At 38.7% G+C, this 19,218-nt stretch overlaps 1 protein-coding gene across 11 annotated transcripts in view; it reads left to right on the top strand.

The window, feature by feature from the left end:
* Pphln1 (periphilin 1) overlaps positions 1–19,218 on the top strand; it is an 87,462-nt gene that overhangs the window by 19,826 nt on the left and 48,418 nt on the right. For 6 of the 11 annotated variants that reach the window (XM_050129105.1, XM_050129082.1, XM_050129075.1 and 3 more), the window contains 2 exons: positions 5,587–5,793; positions 8,485–8,546. In XM_050129105.1, coding sequence (XP_049985062.1) covers positions 5,587–5,793; positions 8,485–8,546 — 269 coding nt within the window. The remainder of the gene's footprint in view (positions 1–5,586; positions 5,794–8,484; positions 8,547–19,218) is intronic. The other 5 variants (XM_050129131.1, XM_050129113.1, XM_050129140.1 and 2 more) reach the window with 1 other exon arrangement.

Raw genomic sequence — 19,218 nt, 5'->3', positions numbered from 1 at the left:
TCTTAATATTTTTGCCACTACTTCTCAGCCAGTATAGCCAATCAAAACAAATTTTTTGATGAATTAAAACTTGGTATTGCTATATCTGAGGCTTTATAGGGATTGCTTGGGATTTACTGGTTCCAAATAGTCTCAAATATGAATATGCTTAAACTACAATCCTGTAATTTTTTGTTCACTTTGAAAGTCAAGAGTGTTCCATATGGTAATTCACTTATGTACCATTCTGTATGGCATTGCTTACAGAATGTTAGTGTTGAGTAGATAGTCCTTTTCTTCTTGTTTGTAGTTCCTGGGGCATTTTATTAAAAATCTTCACATGTGCTAATTCCTATATTTTTTTTTTTTTACATCTCATTTATTTTGTTAGTTTTACTTGTATTTTGTAGTATTTGGATTCAGGACCTCACACGTGTGACTCTTAGTATTTTTTGTTTGAAAATTATTATGCCTGCCATTTCACTTCCATTCTTAACATGTTTTGCTACAAGTGTATGTATAAGTTATGTTTTCTTTTTATGTATGTATGTAGTCATGGCTGGCCTGGAGTTCACTGCACACCTGACTGCTGAGTATGAGGCCTAAAGACGTGGGTCACCACACTTGTCTTACAGGGTTTTTTTCCAATGGGAAAACTATATACTTGAAAGACTGAACTCTAGAGTGTTGATGTGTAAAGTTTAATTTAGTAGTACTTCCCTGTGTAGAGCTATTTGAAGATGTATTTTAACTTCTTTTTTTGTTGTTTATTTTTGAGATTTTAATTTTAATTATAACATTTCTCTTTTCTTACCTTTTAGTTCTTGGACTCTAGGCTCTTCTGGCTTTCAAAGATTAATTATATTGAGAAATCAGCTGTTATTTTCATAGGTTTCCTTTTATATGTGACTTGTGTTTTTCCTTTTGCAGCTTTCAAAACACTTTCTTTGTTATAAATGTTAGTGTTATAATATGAAATTCTGTGGGTTTTTTTTTTTTTTCTGGTCTTATCTGTTTTTCTGTGTGCTGCTTGTATCTGAGTATGTCTGTCCTTAGCTTGGGGAAATGTTCTATGATCTTGTTGGAGATCTGGTCTATGCCATTCATGTGGGATTTTTCTACCTCGTCTATGTCTGTATTCAAAGTTTTTTTTTTTTAACGGTGTCCTGCATTTCTGTATGTTCCTTTCCTATGTTTAATTTCTTTTCATGTACCTTGCTTATTTGATGGGTCACTTGATGATCTCTCTTCTACTTGATTCAGACTGTAGGCTTCTTTTCTTTGAGTTTTCTAGTTGTGAAATGTTGTTTTCAGTTCCTTCTTTTCAGCTTGAGTCTTCTTCAGTATTTCTATTGCTTTATTAAGTTTCATTTTCTAGTCCTGCATTGTCTTTGTCATGTCTGTCAACCTGGTGCATCACTCAGGCATTTATGCTGTTTTCTTTGTGTGTTCTTTACATCCCTTGAATTCTTCTAACTTTAGTGTCCTGGCTCATTTAGGCAAGCATCTTCACAGGACCAGCAGGTTTCAGAGGGCAGACCTTGCCTTAATCTTTCATGTTGTTGGTGTTACTCCGATGAAATCTGTGTGTTCTCTGTCTACATGCTCTATGTATAGTTTGTTATTGATGGAGCAGGGCTAGGGAGAAGAGAATGTTGTGGTGGCAGAGGGGACTGGACTGGTGTACAGGATATGTTTCCTGTTGCCAGGTCGGAGGATGGGGATTTATAAGTCTGTGTGGAAAGGTTGGATGTGGTGTGGGAGTATCCTGTGGTTTAGTGGATAAGTAGAGGGGATACTGGCCCAAGCCTTGAGCTTCTCTGCAGTGAAGGCCAGTTTAGGCCACAGAAACCTAGCTAAATTTGGTAGAGTACACAGAAAGTGTGGATGAACAAGTCAGGGTACTCACCAGCCTAGACCCTGGAAGAAGACATGGGAAGTCTGAAAATGGAGTGGGGTGGTGTGGTTGGCACAAAGGGTCCTATGGATGGGTATGGGTAGCATGTTTTAATTTCTTGACTGACAGAATTTTGAAGTTTAACATCCTTTTTTCACTGTTGCCAAAAAAGATAATGTAAGTTTTTGGCCAAATTTTATAATGATATGTGTCTGAAGGGTTGGACCAATTTAGAATATTTTAGCTTAATTTCTAATCCTCCCCCAAACCACTGGGTTGACCCCAAGGCGCCAGTATCTCACTGAGCAAGCAATCAGTCCGTATCAAGTACACAGTGGGTGGTAGAGTGAACTTGTCAAAACTCACCAAAGCAAATCTGTTAGTCTGGGTAATATTGTGCTGCTTAGTTAGGTACGGTTGCTGGGGTGGTGGTGTGCACTGTTTAATCCCAGCACCTAGGAGGCAGAGGCAGAAGAATCTCTGAATTCAAGGCTAGCCTTGTCTGCACAGCTAGTGGTTTATAGTTTTTTACCTCCTAGGTGTAGTAATTCCTGTGCTTATCAAAAAGTAAAGTAATTTGAGCTGGCAAACTAGAACACATACTATGTATGGGGTGTTTGATGTGTGCCACCTGCTTTTCCAACAGCATTTCTATGGTTACATTCAGATCTTAAGTTCACTGTGGTAGGAAATACTGCTGCTGTTTCTGTACCATGGTACTTTGCCTGCAGTTAGTGTGGTTGTTTGTTTCTTTTTTATTTATGAGACAAGGGCTTTGCTGGGACTCAGGCTGCACTTGAAAGTGCAGTGTTGTCTTGTGCTGTAATGCTTGACCCTTGTTGAGCTTTATTTATGAATCTGTTTATTTTCAAGACAGGATCTTATGTAGTCCAAATCTGCTTGAACTTTCCTTCTTTCTCAGCCTCTTCAGTGCTGGCTTTAAAGTCATGTATAACCAGGCTTGGCTTTTGTTTGATTCTTCATAAAGAAAAAAAAAACTAAGTATTTAAAAGTAAGCAAGCAGCTTGCAAAGTAATTGTAATGAAAGCAACAATTATCTACTTTTGGTTTCTTGTGTTTTATTCTTGTCTCTGTTCTCCTCTCTTCTAGGTTATTTTATCTCATTTTAAAATATTTATCTTACGTGTATTAGTGTTTTGTCTTTATGTATTTCTGTGACTACATGTACATGCCTTGTGCTTAAGGAGGTCCGGAGAGGGCGCTGGATCCCCTGGTGCAGTAGTTACTGACTTCTGTGAACTATTATGTAGATACTAGGAATTGAACACAAGCTTTCTAGAATAGCAGTCAGAATTCTTGATCACTCGACTCCCTTCCTGAAAGCATTTTGAAGTAAATCACTATTCATGTTTCAAATATAAACGTTTCCATATGTCTCTAAAGAATAAAGGTGTTTAAGGAACGGCCTTATAATATTTTAATTTTAAACAAAATGTTTTAAACTTTTTCACAATATTTAAACAAAATTAAGGATGGCAAGATGGCTCAGTGGGTAACAGTACTTGTTATCAATGCTGTTCAACTGAGATCCATCTCCAGGAACCACATGGTGGAAGTCGAGCGCTGGCTCTGACCTCTGCATGCAAACTGTGGCAAGCATGTGGACTTCTTCCACCATACATAAAATAAATAAAATAACAAATACATGAAAGCAACAGTGTTTTTGTGTTAAAATGAGCTCACATATATTTAATGATACATTAGAAAATTGGTGGGTTTTGTTTTGTTACAGGGGATTAACCCACGTTTTATGAATGCTAATCCCTGCTCTACAACTGAATGCCACACTAGTCTTAAGAAATGCTTTCAAATAAATGTCCCAAGCCAATTTAATTTATGTCCAGTTATCTATAATACTTATAGTTGTGGGAAAAGGATAATATAGTTATATATTAAATTATTCAGCCATCTAGTTGTTTTTCTTTTTGGAATGAAAGCATCTTTCATAGAGTTTTTAAAAATTAAGATTTTTAAAAAATAATCGGTTTCTTTGTGTGTGTGTTAAGTCACCTGTAATGTGATCACTCAGGAGGATCGCTGTCCCAGGCTACTCTTGGCTCTAGCAGAAACCCTGCCTCAGACAACAAAACAATGAGAAATAGCATGAGGTGGAGGCCATCCTGGACTACACAGGGAGATCATGTCTCAGAAAACAAGAAATCTGTAGGGGCTGTTTTTAGATAACTTAGATCAGATTCTGGCATGTGTACTGTAGTTCTTTACTTCTTACCCTAATGATTTTATTTCATATTACCATATTAGCTATTAACATATTTCATATTGATATTAACATAAGACAGACTTTTGTTTTCTAATTACTCAAATCCCACAAAACTCCTCAGTGACTTTTTAAAGTTATTATTTTATTTTTTTTTATATGTATGGGTATTTTGCCTGCATGTATAAGTCTGGGCAGCATTTGCATGCAGTACCTAAGGAGGCCAGAAGAGGGCTTCAATCTCCTGGAACTGGAGCTTTAGATTGCTGTGAGCTACCTTGTGATAGACCTGAACCAGGTCCTTTGAAAGAGCAGTCATTGCCCTTCGCCAGTGGGCTGTCTGTCTCTCCAATCCCACCAAGTTACCAAAGATTTCAAGGGTATATTAACTTGGAAGCTAGTTCTAATTTTAGATCATCTTTGTGTCCAAACTTAAAAAGCTAAAAGCTCTCTCCCTTGAGCTTCTGGAAACATAGCAGAATGCTTCCTTTTGATTTTTCTGATTCAGTGCTTGCCAGTTTACAGGTGCAGGTCCTGCCCTGTTTAAATAGTTAAATAGAATAGTTTAAACCCAGTAGGCCAAACAATGTGCTGTCCTCATTGTCATTCGGAACAACACTGCAGTAACCTGCATACTGTGCAAAGTTTGTTGTTGTTAAGAGTACTTTTACTTACACTATTTAGATTGATTTTTATTTTATATGTACAAGTGTTTGGCTTGCATGTATGTATCTGCACTATGTGAGTGAAGTGCCCACAGGGGCCAGAAGAGGTTGTCATAGTCCCTGGACGGTAGGAACTTGATGGAGTCATCTTTCTGTTGTTTCATTAGTTAAATAAAGAAACTGCCTTGGCCCTTTAATAGGACATAAAATTAGGTAGGCGGAGTAAACAGAACAGAATGCTGGGAAAAAGAAGCTGAGTCAAGGAGTCGCCATGATTCTCCCACTCCAGACAGACGCAGGTCAAGATCTTCCCTGGTAAGCCACCTCGTGGGCTACACAAATTATTAGAAATGGGTTAGATCGATATATAAGAGCTAACCAATAAAAGGCTGAAACTAATGGGCCAGGCAATGTTCAAAAGAATAATTATTTCAAATAAAGCTAGCCGTTTCGGCTGCCGGATGCCAGGAACGTAGCCCGCCGCTCACATTACAATAGGATTCTCTAGAAAAACAGCAAGTGCTCTTCATCCCCTGAGCTTTCTCTCCAGCCCCCTTTTCTTAACCTGTGATTGTCATTTTGTATTGTTGTGTGTTGTTTTGAATGAGTTTTTTCATTTTATTTCCCTTAATCTGTATGAAGATGTTTTTGTTATTCGTACTTGCATTTTTCACTAGTGCATTTTTGTTCATTTATACACTTACTCTGTTCAATTATGGGTAAGAACACCTGTGCTTGTAAGAAACATTTCCAAAACCAAATAGAGAAATTAGTGATGTCTCTATATTTCTTTTTGTCTGTTTTAGGATGGCTACCATAGAGTAGTTAATGTTGTGCCAAAGAGACCACCTCTGCTAGACAAGAGACCGCCTCTGCTAGACAAGAGACCGCCTCTGCTAGCCAGACCCGATGAAGGAGGCTACAGTAGATATTACAGTCATGTTGATTACCGAGAATATGACGAGGGCCGCAGTTTTTCCCATGATCGAAGAAGTGGCCCACCTCACAGAGGAGTATGTAAATTTCCCCCGTGTCCTAATTGTTCTTTCTTTTAAGTTTAAAATTCACATAACCAAAGTTTGTGTGCAGGCTTGGAAGTAGAATGGACACCCGCTACTTGTGCTCTTTTGTTGCTTGGCTTGGTTTTATTTGCAGCCTTCCCCTACTCCCCTTTGCAATAGGGTCTTACTATACAGATCAGACTTGCCTGGAACTTGCTTGCCTCCTGCCGCAGCCTCCTGGGTGCTGCAGTGCTAGGTCTTCAGGGTTTGACTCCCATTCCAGCTAGCTGCTGTTGATTGTCAAAAATCTTGTGATGCCGGATAGTAAGTAGACATTAATTCCAACATGCTTGCTTTTTTATGGTGCTGGGCAGTAAGGCCATGGCCTCGCTCTTGCTAGGTAATACAGCTCTTACTAGGCTGTGTGCCTATATCAGGCCTATGCCTCATTTGTCTTTTTACCTTAAACTTGCAGGGATTTACTGATATTCGGTGTTGAGCAGGTGGTCAACACTTGTCACTTCATGTCCCTGTTTATAATTGCTTTATTTTTAATATGAGAAGTGCTGTGGGTGAGGTGGATTTAAGTTGATTATCCCATTTTTGTTAGAATTTTCAAAGTCTGTTTTTAAGGTCTTTACTATTTGAGATTAGAATTCAGTCAAGTCATTGTTTCAGATACTAAATGCTTAAAATGTTAGCTTCTAAGATTAGCAATGTGTTCTTGATAATCTAGAGGTAGGTATTTATGGTTTTGATAATTACTTTCACTGAAAGTGTTGGAAGCAATTGCTATGTCTTAGAGCGTACAGATTTACAAGAGTTCTCTTCTAGACTGTTCGTCTTCCCTGTAATATATAACATGGTAACCAATATAATATGTGTAAACACTATACTGATTGACTTCATGTTGGCAATTGAAGAAATGGAGGTAAGTGATTTCCTGAGGGTCAGTTCTTCATAGTGTGAGCCCTGGTAATTCTAAAGTGGTAATGGGACTTTTTTAGCATTGCTTAAATTTGCAGTGCTACAGCTATACCTTTCTTACTGGCATTGCTGGCTTTACTATGCGTATCTATACTGCCATGCTATTCCTTTAGGAGGGTCTAGTGTTGGGAAGTAAGCATCATTTCTGTACTAGAGATACTGGGTTTTGCTGTCAGACCCATTCTTCGTGTAGTCTCAGGGAGAAAGGATTTGGTCATAGCAAAAGCATCTTGTACCCTTTCATGAAAACTCTTGTTTATCTTGTACCATCCGTTGAGTTTTGTGTTCACTAGGCTTGTATTTGATACCTCATGAACATGAATGTTTTTCTAACACAACTTGTAGTAGTGTTTCAGCAACAGCATGGTTCTTTCTTTCATTCTTGATTGTGCTGGGTCAGTTTAGGAGTGAGCGTTCCTGCTTTGCATGCTGAGAAGTCTTCTGTTCAGTCCTCAACTCCACAAAACCAACCATATTAGTACAAAACTCATTTGTCCTTAGACTTAACTTTTCTTTTCTTTTTAAATAAATAAATAGCACACCTGTGGTCCTTAAAACTTTTACAGCACTAATTTTTATCTAGAATTTACTTACTGGGTCCGGTATTTTATTATAGCTATGGAGTTTTTATTTCTCTTGTTTTTATTTAACATTGAGAAGGAAAATAAAGACACTTTGAAGTGTTGGGTTTGTGATGTTAATGAGGAAGATCAAAAATAATATTTTAGCTAAATGAGTTCTTACTGTAGCTAATTTGCATGTTGTATTGTTTACTTTTTTATTTCTTTTGGTTTTTGGAGGCAGTCTCTTTCTATAGCCCTGCCTGTCCCATAGCTTGCTATGTAGATCAGGTTGGTCTTGAACTTGAGAGATCTGTCTGAGATCTGCCTGCTTTTGCCTCTGGAGTGCTGAGATTAAAAGCATGTATCACTATGCCAAGCCTAAATTTTATTTTTATTTTTTATGGGTGTGTTGCCTGCATGCACATCTGTACTACATTTGTCAGTTCCCATAGAAGCCAGAAGAAAGCATTGGGTCTCCTGGAACTGGAGTTAACAGATGGTTGTGAGCCACCTGTGGGTGCCTAGAATCAAACCTAGGTCCTGCAAGAGTAACAAGTGGTCTTAACCCCTGAGCCATCTCTCCAGCCCCATTTGGGTGGTTTATGTCTCTTTGCACATGTGTTTTAGAAGACCTAATGTGCTTGCTTTGTTTGATTAATTTTAAATTTTTTATGAGATATTATAGTATTACTTATTAGTGATAATTCTTACTAGAGTGCTTGTAATTATGCATCATCCAGTGATAAACGAGGAAAGAAAGTGAGCAAAATGGAAAGAGCATCAAGTTCTTCACTGAGCTTGAACCTGAACATTTGTGAGATGGTTTGGGAAATGAAAGGTTGAACAGTGTACACTTGGCTTTAGACAACAAACGACCTGTTGTCGTGTTGACACGTGTCTGTGGCACTGAGTCTGTGTGTGTCAACCAAGGGAATAATGCATTTTTAAAAATACAGGTAAGAGTTACCACAGGTTCATAGTCGTCTTTAGCTGCTGAAATGGGTGACTTGTATCTTTTATTTACTTTATTTTGTTTTATTTTTCGGAAGTTCAGTAGTACCTATAGAAGTGTTTTTACCCACATTGTGATTTTTATCTTAGAGGCTGGTCAAAATGGGTAACAAAAGCGCAAATTAAATTTTTTATTTTACAGGATGATTCTAGCTACAGATGGACAAGAGATGATTATTCCACAAGCCGACAGCCTGAACACAGGTAAAAAGATAAAAATAAGTACTTTGATATTTATTATTTCTTCTTTCTTTTTCCTTCCTTCCCTTTTCCTTCCTTTCCTTCTTTCCTTTTTCTTCCCATGCTCCCTCCCTCCCTCCCTCCTTTCTCTATTCTTATTCTTCTCTAAGGTTTGTTTTTGTTATGTGTATAAATGGCTTGCCTATTTCAACAATGTACCACATATATTTCTGATACTAAAGGAGGCTAGAAGAGGAAGTCAAATTCTTTGGAACTGCAGCTATAGATGGTCATAAGCTGTCAGGTGGGTCCTGGGAATTGAACCCAGATCCTCTGCAAGAGTAGCGGGTGTTCTTAGATGATGAACTGTCTGTAGGGTCAAGCAGAACACTTTCTTAGTATGCCGATGGCCTTGGGTCCCATCTTTAGCGCACGCGCGTGCACACACACACACTCACACACACACACACACACACACACACACACACACACACACACACACAAGCCAAGTACTTGGATAATAAGGAAAATACCTTAGCTTTCCCAAACTTTGAATTTCCCTGTGTTTGTTAAGGCACTTAGGCTGCTGTAAGGGTCAAAGACCCAGCTACTGGTTAAGGTGGTAGCTGATCTTGGTATTATCCACATGACTGATTTTTCAGACAGGCAAAATGGAAGTGCCATAGAGACTTCCAAGATTTCAGAGGAAACTGTAGGAGGCCAGGCAGTGTATGGCAATGTCAGAGTTGTTGGTACCTGCTCCCAACGGTGGTATATGAAGCCCAAGCTGCAGTTGATATCTAAGGACTTTGGAGGTGTGGGAACCTTTATCCAGAAAAGCTGCAGGCAGCCTCTAGATAGGGCTGCAATGGAAAACGCTGTAGGGGCGGGGCTGCTTATGCTAGTGCAGGATTCAGTTCAGGGAGATACAGGATTTATCGTTTTGGGCTTATATTGGTTTGGTTCTTTGCTATTCTTTCTTTCTTTCTTTCTTTTTCTTTTGGAATTGGTATTTTACTATTTACAGTTGTATTAAGTACCCATTTCCTCAGAATTGAAATATTCTTTCTAGGGGGAGGGCAGTAGGCTCAGGAAACTAGAGACACAACGCCTGAGAAACTCAGAGAGTGACAAGATTCACAAATCTCCTCTTGTTGTTATAAACACAGTGAATAATGTCAAGGCTGAGGCCAAAAGAGTCCAGCAGAGCTAACTGTAAGTCCTGCAGGGAGCCCTAGGGATGATTCTCTTTGTGATGTGATCAACAAGGGATGATCCTTGTTGATGTGACCTTGGGGTAATGCAGCTGCTTTACAGCACTCATTTACTCTTTTAAGTAACTTGAGTCCTCAATAAATGCTTAGTTTGATTTGGTCATCTCTGCCCTTTTTGGGGGCGGGGGAGGAAGGAAAAAAATCATACAACAACACATTGTGTATTGAAAGTATGTGTCTTAGTTTTGGAATTTTACAAGGGCTCATAGCTAAGAATTTGCTTTGAGTCTCAGAAGAGATTATGCTCTTAGATACTTGCACAATGCTAGTATTGTTGCAACTATTCATGGTGTTAGATTTTTTTAATCCAGGAGACAGAGACTGGGAGGTCTGAGTTTGAGGCCAGGCTAGTCTACTTAGTGAATTCTAGGCCAGCCTGGGCTAAATAGTGAAACCTTTCTCAAAAAAGAAACAAATAAGTAAACAAGACTAGGGGGAGCTCTTAGAAACGAATTGAATGCGCTTTACATCTGGGATGGCTGTGAGCCCATTTGGGGTTAGGGTGCAGTGCTGTGGTTTGAATATGAAGTGCCCCTCACAGTCTTCATACATTGAACACATGGTTCCTAGTTGCTGGTGCTATTTAGAGAAATGCTAGAAACTAAGAAATGGGATTTTGCTTGGTAAAGTGGGTCACTAGTGTGTGTCCTCAACTTAACATCTGACTTGTGAGCCAGAGTAGATGTCTCTTTCCTTAAGTTACTTTCTCGTATGTGTTTGTCAAAGTAAGACAAGCCAACTAACACATAGTTCCTGAAAGATGCCATGAACTGTGATGGAAAAGAACAGTCTCATAGAGAATTGTTTCTGGGGTCCATGGGCTAGATTGTTTGTTCTGGGAAGAAGACGGGAAAACTTCAGACTGGAGGGAGAAGTCCAAGTGAAGGCAAAAGAAAAGTTCCTGGAGAGCAAGCCCACCAGAGGAGACACCAGAGAACTACAGCCGCGGGAGTGGAGGGGGGCTGGCACAAACAACAGCATTTATTTAAACAGAGACACAGCTCCTATTAAGGGTTGTGGGCGGGACCCTGGAAGTGGTAGGAACTCTGAGTCAGACCTTGCACAGCTCCTGGGGTCTTCCTCTCTCCAGCCCCTCTCAGCATCATCCTCATTGGTTGTACCAGCCATAGCATAGCAACTTATGATGGTTACAGAGTCCTAGCAAGGAAAGGGAGACAGCCCTAGGGAAAAGGAGCAGCTGCTCTTAGAGGGTTCAGTCCCTCTTTCCCAAGTCAATTCAGGCTTCCTTGATTCTCCTTTACAATGGCAAGGAGTAATTGCCACAATTCCATGCATTTCAGAATTAGACACTAAAATCCATTCTATCCAAGCAAGTCAGTTACTATTCACAATACAGTAGTCAGCTGAGGAATTAGTGTGTGAGTGCCTGTTATAGCCTCTCTAAATCCTAGAGTGTGCCTATTATAATAGGCAGAGATGGTTGGTATGCATAGTTGGCTAAACTGTGGCTAAGGAGCCTTTTATCTAGAGCTCTAGTTTGACTAGCAAATAGAAAGCAAAACTTATCTTTTTCTTGAATGAATAGTTAATTCACAGTAGTGCTGTGATCACCTTGACCTAGATAAGATGACTCTCTCTGTACCAACTATAAAAACTGCTCAGTAACCATAAGTGATTAAATCTTAGTTTGGCAAACAGCTACATGAACATTCAGATACATAGCAGACTCTGTCCCAAGCCAAGCAACAGCAATAATGGATTCTGAACAGAAGAGTTGGCAGACACTTGACAACAGGTTATATAAAATGTATAGCCAGCTGCAAGTGGGAGAGAAGGCCATTGACTTGATGACCTTGCAATGCTGACTGAAGTTTCTGTCCTGCAGTCGTTCAGTCCCAAAGTTACACACAGAGGTCTACACTAATTATAAACTGATTGGCCTAGTATCTCGGGCTTCTTATTAACTCTTTTTTTTAAAGGATTATTTAACTTTTTATTTTATGTGCATTGGTGTGAGGTGTCAGATCCCCTGCAACTGGATCTTTAGACAGTTGTGAGCTACCATGTGGGTGCTGGGAATTGAGCCCAGGTCCTCTGGAAGAGCAGTCAGTGCTCTTAACCATTGAGTCATCTCTCCAGCCCCCTTCTTATTAACTCTTATAACTTATATCAATCAGCCCATAGTTCTTGTCTGTGTTAGCCACGTGGCTTGGTACCTTTTTTGGTGAGGCAGTCACATCTTGCTTCCTCTGAGACTGGGTCGTGACTGCAGACTGCTCTATTCTTTTTTCAACATTCTCATTGCCCTTCCTCTACTTCCTGGCTTGCTACTGGCCAATCAGCATTTTATTAAAAATAATACAAGTGACAGGAAAAAAGTCCATTGTCTCACAGCATTGCATGTGCTATTCTGAGTAGTGATGGCAGAGCACTGTGTACACCTGGTATTCCTCCTTGCCCCATCATTCTAGTAGTTCTCTAGGCTCTTACAGTAAGATTACAAAAATAAAGCAGGTAAGGGATAGTATGAAAAACAAAACAAACAGCAGTAAAACTTTATGAGCATAATAGTGATCATTTCTGCCAAAAGGCCTGGGAAACCTATTGGCTATTAGAAATACTAGAAAATTAGCAATTCATAAATCAGCTATCAGTAGCATAAAATAGAAAATATTTTTAAATGCTCTAGCATAAGAAGTATATTGAACATCAAAGGAAGGCCTGATTAATAGTGTAGTACCATGTTATTGCAAGAGTTCTAATTGGTCAAATGTTGGGGTAATGCTAAAAGATCAGAGAGAAAACGGAGCAAGCCATAGCCAATTCTTACCATGCTTAACTCCTCAGCCAAAAAAGGGGCGAGCTCCTGTCTCCTGTATTCTTCTCTCTGCCCAGCCATATCACTTCACACCTCTCTGGTTAACTAATGGCTAGCTCTGCCCTCTGTTCTTTAGGCAAGATTTATTTGTTACAGCACAAACAATATCACCACATTTCCCCCTTTTGTCTAAAATAAAAAAGGTTATAACTAATATAAGAAAAACTATACACAATATACACAGGCAGTAAATATATCCACAATGTCTAGTCCATTAGCAGCTGACAATTTCAGAGAAAATACTCCATATTTATCCTATCTTGATGAGTCCAAAAGGTTGTGCCTAATTTACTTTCTATTCTTACTTGTATTACCAAAACTATCTTTTAATGTCTCTCAACCTGCTTATTGGGGTTTCTGTCCTCCCACCAGGTATCACAGCTGTTTAACCCCAAAGAAAAAAAAGAAAAAGAAAAAAAGAGGTCTCCATAAGTTATAACTGATTGGCCCATTAGCTCAGGCTTCTTATTAACTCATAACTTATATTAACCCATTATTCTTATCTATGTTAGCCACATGGCTCGGTACCTTTTTCTGCAGGGTAGATCACATCCTGCTTCTTCAGTGACTGGGGAGGAATGGGCTTCCTCCTTCCCAGAATTCTCTTGTCTCATTTCCCCACCTCTACTTCCTGTCTGGTTGTCCCACCTATACTTCCTGCCTGGCTGCTGGCCAATCAGCGTTTATTTAAAACATGATTGACAGAATATAGACAATTGTCACAATCAGCCTTAAATACACTTTACATCTCTGTAGCGAGTTTCTTTTCTGTATCTGGTAACAAGAAAAACTATAAAGTCTTCAACTCCACCAGAGACATGAGAAAGAAATAATATTACCTGAGTAAGCAGGAAGTGCAAGCAAGCTACTTCCAAAAAATGTGAGAAATGATATAAACAGCAGGCTGCCTGAACAGTCACCCAAGTTTTCTCTGCAATATTGTGGCATCCATCTTCAACCTACAGACTTTTCTGTGAAGTGCAGGATATTCTGAAGGACTGCCTACCTTGTCTTGGCAAAGTTCAGCAATCCTCTCTTTTATGTCTCGCTTGTCCAGTTAAGACAGCATATTGCCAAAAAAAAAAAAAAAAAGACAGCATATTGTCTGCAGCAGTCGAGGCAAGAGCACTATCCTGCCCAGTGACTAGCTTTTGCCACACACACAAAAAATACTTAATATGAAGATCTTCTCTGAAGTAGATTGCTAACTGCCAGGAGCAGGCATGTTTCATTGTCATAAAAAGAAAAATAAAAAAACCTATATACATCATAAATGCCATATTTTGCACATCTCTGAAGTGTTTGGAGATGACCTGCCTAAAATATATCTCTGTTTGACCTTGTAAACATACCTAATATGACTACAAGTATGATTCTAATAGGTGACTAATTTCCTTATTGTCCTAAAGAGTTGGTAATAATAACTTTCAAGGACTAGAAATTTGCATTACATTGTTAAATGAGCCATATAGGTACATACCTTGAACAAGAGTAGAAATGTATGTAGAGTACCTTAAATACCTTAAATTTGTAACAATATACAAAATTCCATATCAATGTAAAATATTTAAAACTAGTAGTTGCTTTTTTTATTTAAAAGTAGACTCAATAATATACCTATTTATCCTCTTTTTATATCCCTCCTTTTTCTTTTCAGAGTAGACTCAATAATCTACTTTTATATCCTATCATATCTATACCCCCTTTTTTTTTTTTTACAAAACAAGAATCCTGAATCTAAACTACTTTGTTCAGCTTTTCTCCTGACTATTACCAATAATAACTTGTAACCAACATCCCTAAACAATGACAAATATCCATAAACCAATGAAAAAAACAAAAACTACCCATCCCACTTCTTGGGAATTTTTGTTTGTTTGTTTTTGTTTTGTTTTGTTTTTGTTTTTCAAGACAGGGTTTCTCTGTAGCTTTGGAGCCTGTCCTGAAACTAACTCTTGTAGACCAGGCTGGCCTCAAACTCACAGAGATCCACCTACCTCTGCCTCCCGAGTACTGGAATTAAAGGTGTGCACTACCACCACCTGGCCCCTCTTGAGAATTTGGGTGTCATGTTCTTAAATTTTACTTCCTGCTGTGTGGGTGATGACAGCTTTAGGGGATCCTGAAAAGAAAATTTTGCTTTAATTAACAAGTCTTGGGAGAGATTGTTATATCATTTGTTGTCCAGTCTCTGCATAAAGGCTAGTCTCAGTCCTGACTAGAGTAGTCTGTAGGCTGAATCATCTCAGCTAGCTACCTCGAAATTATTCTGAACAGTTTATACTTCAAAAGCTGATCTTGGCTGGGCGGTGGTGACACACACCTATAATGCCAGCACTCGGGAGGCAGAGGTAGGTGAATCTCTGTGAGTTTGAGGCCAGTCTTGTCTACAAGAGCAAGTTCTAGGACAGCTAGGACTGTTAAAACCCTGTCTCAAAAACGAAAACAAACCAAACCAACCAACCAAACAAACAAAAAAGCTGATCTTTACATTTTTTTTTTTTTTCAGCTTAGTGGTGTTATACCCCTGGTGGAATTGTCATTGTGGGACCCATCCTCCTTCAAAGGTCGCTGTTAGGCAGTCTCTTGGTTAACTGCAGCAAACTGATAGAGAGGGACTGGAGAGATGGCTCAGTGGTTAAGAGCACTGGCTGCCCTTCCAGAGGTCCTGAGTAACCACATGGTGGCTGACAACCATTTGTAGTGAGATCTGGCGCCCTCTTCTGACATGTGGACATACATGGAGGCAGAATGTTGTATACATAATAAATAAATCTTTAAAAAAAAAAAAAAGAAAGAAAACTGATAGAGACTCAAACCCCAAATCATGTACAGGAAGGTAGATGAAATCTTTTTCTAGAATTAGTACTTTATATGGCCATAAATATCAAGACAAAAATTTAAAGTATATATATAAATCTTTTAGATTTGAGATAGTTATACCTTAAAGAGTAAAAATAAAACCAAAGAAGCATGGGATTAGTGGCAATGAAATAGTTCTTAAATTTTTGTTTTTTTTCTGTCCCATATCAGTTGACTCTTCTGATATGAGATAGGGATTTTGGATTTTACTTTAACAAGCATCTTGGGTTTAGAGAAGGAGAGAGCCACTCTCCAATTCCAAAGCCAGTTTTAATATTTAATTGAACTGGGACTACAGAAAGACCATTTGCATTATATGTCTGTAAAGAACAGCAGAAACAAACATTTGCAAATATTTATGGAATTTTATCCTGTTAGAAATATGATATGCCAAGAGGCCAATTTATGCTTTTTCTTGGGACTGTCTTGATGATTTGTCCTTTTCTTCAGATGTTTCATTTGTCCATTGTCTTCATATTTCTTAGCTGGATGCCTTCATTCTCCTGAAAAGACAAAAATAAAATTCTTCCCCAGCCCTAATTTTGGCAAGGTTCCCTTATGGCAAGTTAGATCAGATCAAATGAAAAGCACTTGTTAGTTTTATTGGTTAGATTGAATGGTCACCCTGTTTGATGAACTATCATCTCTTCTGCTTAAGGGGTCTCTCTTGTTTAAATCAAACCTTTATCAATTTTTATGATCCATAGCTTTTCTTCTGCTGTGGAAACAAGCAAATGTCTTTCCCCAGTGTAACACATGTCCTGGTTTCCATTCTGAGGTCAACACATCTTAAAAGTATACTGGCTGATTTAATAGTAGTTTTTTTCTATCAATCACCATCTCTCTACAGCTGTTGTTCCTTTCTTATTAGTATTTAGAAAATTCAAAGTTCATAAAGCATTATGCAATCCATTTCTGGTTTTTTTTTTATTACCCCTTTCTGTTTATTTATATTCTTTATAGTTCAGTTTTACCCTTCTAACTGCCTAATCTGTAGGATTGTGTGGTATACCTGTAATATGCTTTATATTATAATAAACAAGAAACTGTTTCATTTTCTTAGAGATCTGCTGGAGCGTTGTCAGTCTTAATTCAGCATACCTAAATCAGCCTTTTCAAAACTCAAAGCAGTTGCCCTTTGAATAGGTATCAATGGTGTGGTGCACATATTTTAATTTTCAAAATTCTACAAAATGGAGAACATCCATCTGCCAGATTTCATTTTTTTGAGTACCCTTTGGGTTACTTCATGCAAGTAGTAGTGTTTGGTTGTATAAAGGACAAGTAGTATATTTTCTTATAATATCCTTGGCTTGTTGCTTTATGATGAAAAAGTCTTTTATTTTTTTAAACCTTTGCTACTGACTTTTTTTTTTTTAATGAAATTCTGAGGTCTCCATCTCCTATCAGCAGTTGGTCGATTTCTTCATTACCTTTGCTTGAGGGCCTGACAGACCTGTATGGGAACAGCTGTGTGTTACATATACAGGGTAATTCCTAGTCCTCATTATTTCTTGTGACTGAATAAATAGATAGTAAGGTCAGTTCCGTATCATCTGTTCAGCAGTTTCAGTATGCAGAAACAACTTTGCATATTGCAAGTCAGTTCTTATGTATGTGCTTTTAATTTTCCTTTCTATTCTTCTGGCCCTATACATTCTATCCATATCGTGCTCATATAACTGAGCTACAGCTCCCATCCCTTAAAGCTGAACATTTACCTCTTAAAGAGGCCAATTTGGATGTCAAGATTCTGGTGATTCTCCTACTTCATTGAAATTTTCCTCTAGCTAATATACTTAAGTTCATGTAATAAAGTGGGTCTCTGTCCAATAAAACGACCCAGTGGGTAGACATCTGCCACCAAACTTGATGACCTGTGTGCAATCCCTGAAACCCGTGTAGTGTAAAGAGTACCTACTCCTGTAACCATCCCTCTGACCTCTGTGCCTATGCTGTGCTGTGCAAGTGCACAAATGTCAGGCGGGAAGGTTTCATCTAGCATTGCCTATTTGGTTTGACCCACAGCTTGAACAGCTGCAATTACTTTGATTCAGTCCCAAAGTTACACACAGAGGTCTACACTAATTATAAACTGATTGGCCTAGTATCTCGGGCTTCTTATTAACTCTTATAACTTATATTAGCCCATAGTTCTTGTCTGTGGTTAGACACATGGCTTGTTACCTTTTTTGGCGAGGCAGTCACATCTTGCTTCCTCTGAGGCTGGGTCAGGACTGCAGACGGCTGTGAAGACCAGAGGCTTTGGATCTTCCTGGGGCTGGAGTTACAGGCGGTGAGCCCCAGTCCTCCACAAGAGCAGTTAGCAGTCTGTATGCTCGGCTGTCTCACTGCCTTAATACTCAGCACTCAAAATAAAGCAGCTATGCTTTCTCTCCTTCTTTGCTATTTTCTCCACCTGGTTTGTAACTGCAGTGATGAATTTTTTTTTCAGCTCACATGCTTCCTAATTCTTTGACTTCTTGTAAGACATTCTGGCAATATTTATTCCTTGTGACTTACTCCAAGCCTCTGTTGTCCTTTGAACTTGCCCATTTAGATGACCCCACCTTCATCTCTGACTCATTTCTAGGACTTCACACTTATTCCCTGGTGGTTAGAAATTCTAACTCACATTCCTTTCTGCTCACTGACGACCTGCCCATCTCTAAAAATAGGTCATAACAGTTCTTTTTTGCATGTTTTAGTTATAGCTGCCAGCAGACATGGTGAGACCCTAGAATCTTCTCTGGGAATTGGTAGGCTAGGCTTGTATCCTGAGCTTTGAATTTGTTTCCTAGCTTGTGGACAATTCTGTTATGTATACCTACTCTTACACATTAGTAAGGTCTGCTTTTTAAGTCAAAGGAGTTTTGTGTAAAAGTCTCCAGGGAAGCTTTGTTGAATTTTAGAATCTACGATGCGGAGTTCTGGACTCAACTTGGAGGTTCTGTTGTGGCTACGGAAGGAGCTTCCTTAGATGTTTGTCTTTGCTGTTCTCACAGGTGATGCTTACAGGGGTCTGGGGCTGCCCCGACCTTGGCTGCCTCTGCTCCACACTCTTCTCTTGGCAGCCTCTGTAGTCACTTTGCTGAACATTTGGTTCTCTTTATCAGTCATATTCTTGTGTTGGATTTTCAGTTCCCATTCTGTAAGATGACTTTTTTTTGCTCACCTTCCACAACAGGTAGGCATCTACCATCAACATAAGACCGGCCCTAGTTCCCTGTTGTACAAATTTCTCTCTCTAAACCTTTTTTTTTTTTTTTTTTTTTTTTAAAGAAAAGCATTCGCTTGACAGTTTTGAATACAGGTATGTTTGGTTTCTAATAACCTAGTTTCCCCCAACATTTTAATAGACAAGTCACATGACCTCTAAATCCTATCTAAATATAGATTTTTTTTCCAGCATCTGTAGTATTTCATAACAAGTTTTAAGTCTCTTATGCCTTCCATCTTTGCTTTTCAGTCTCTCTTCTGATGACGTTTTCACGTAATACCCTTTGATCCCTCTGTTTGAAGGCTGACGTACTGTCTTTGCCTTTTCAGTCTGAACTTCCAGGATGCAAATCTCTGGCTGTACTATTGAGCACTTGAGATTTGAGTCAATCAAGTAGAAGAATTTCTTAACTGGAAAATATGTAACACTGGGATTTCAAGATTTAAGATGAAAATACAATGTAAAATAGTTCAGTAGATTTTCAAGTACATGTTGATTAGA

Source organism: Alexandromys fortis, unplaced genomic scaffold, assembly GCF_014885135.2.
Source record: "Alexandromys fortis isolate MF-2015 unplaced genomic scaffold, M_Fortis_MF-2015_v1.1 scaffold_28, whole genome shotgun sequence".
Classification (NCBI taxonomy): Eukaryota; Metazoa; Chordata; class Mammalia; order Rodentia; family Cricetidae; genus Alexandromys; species Alexandromys fortis.
This window is presented reverse-complemented; position numbering and strand designations above follow the sequence as displayed.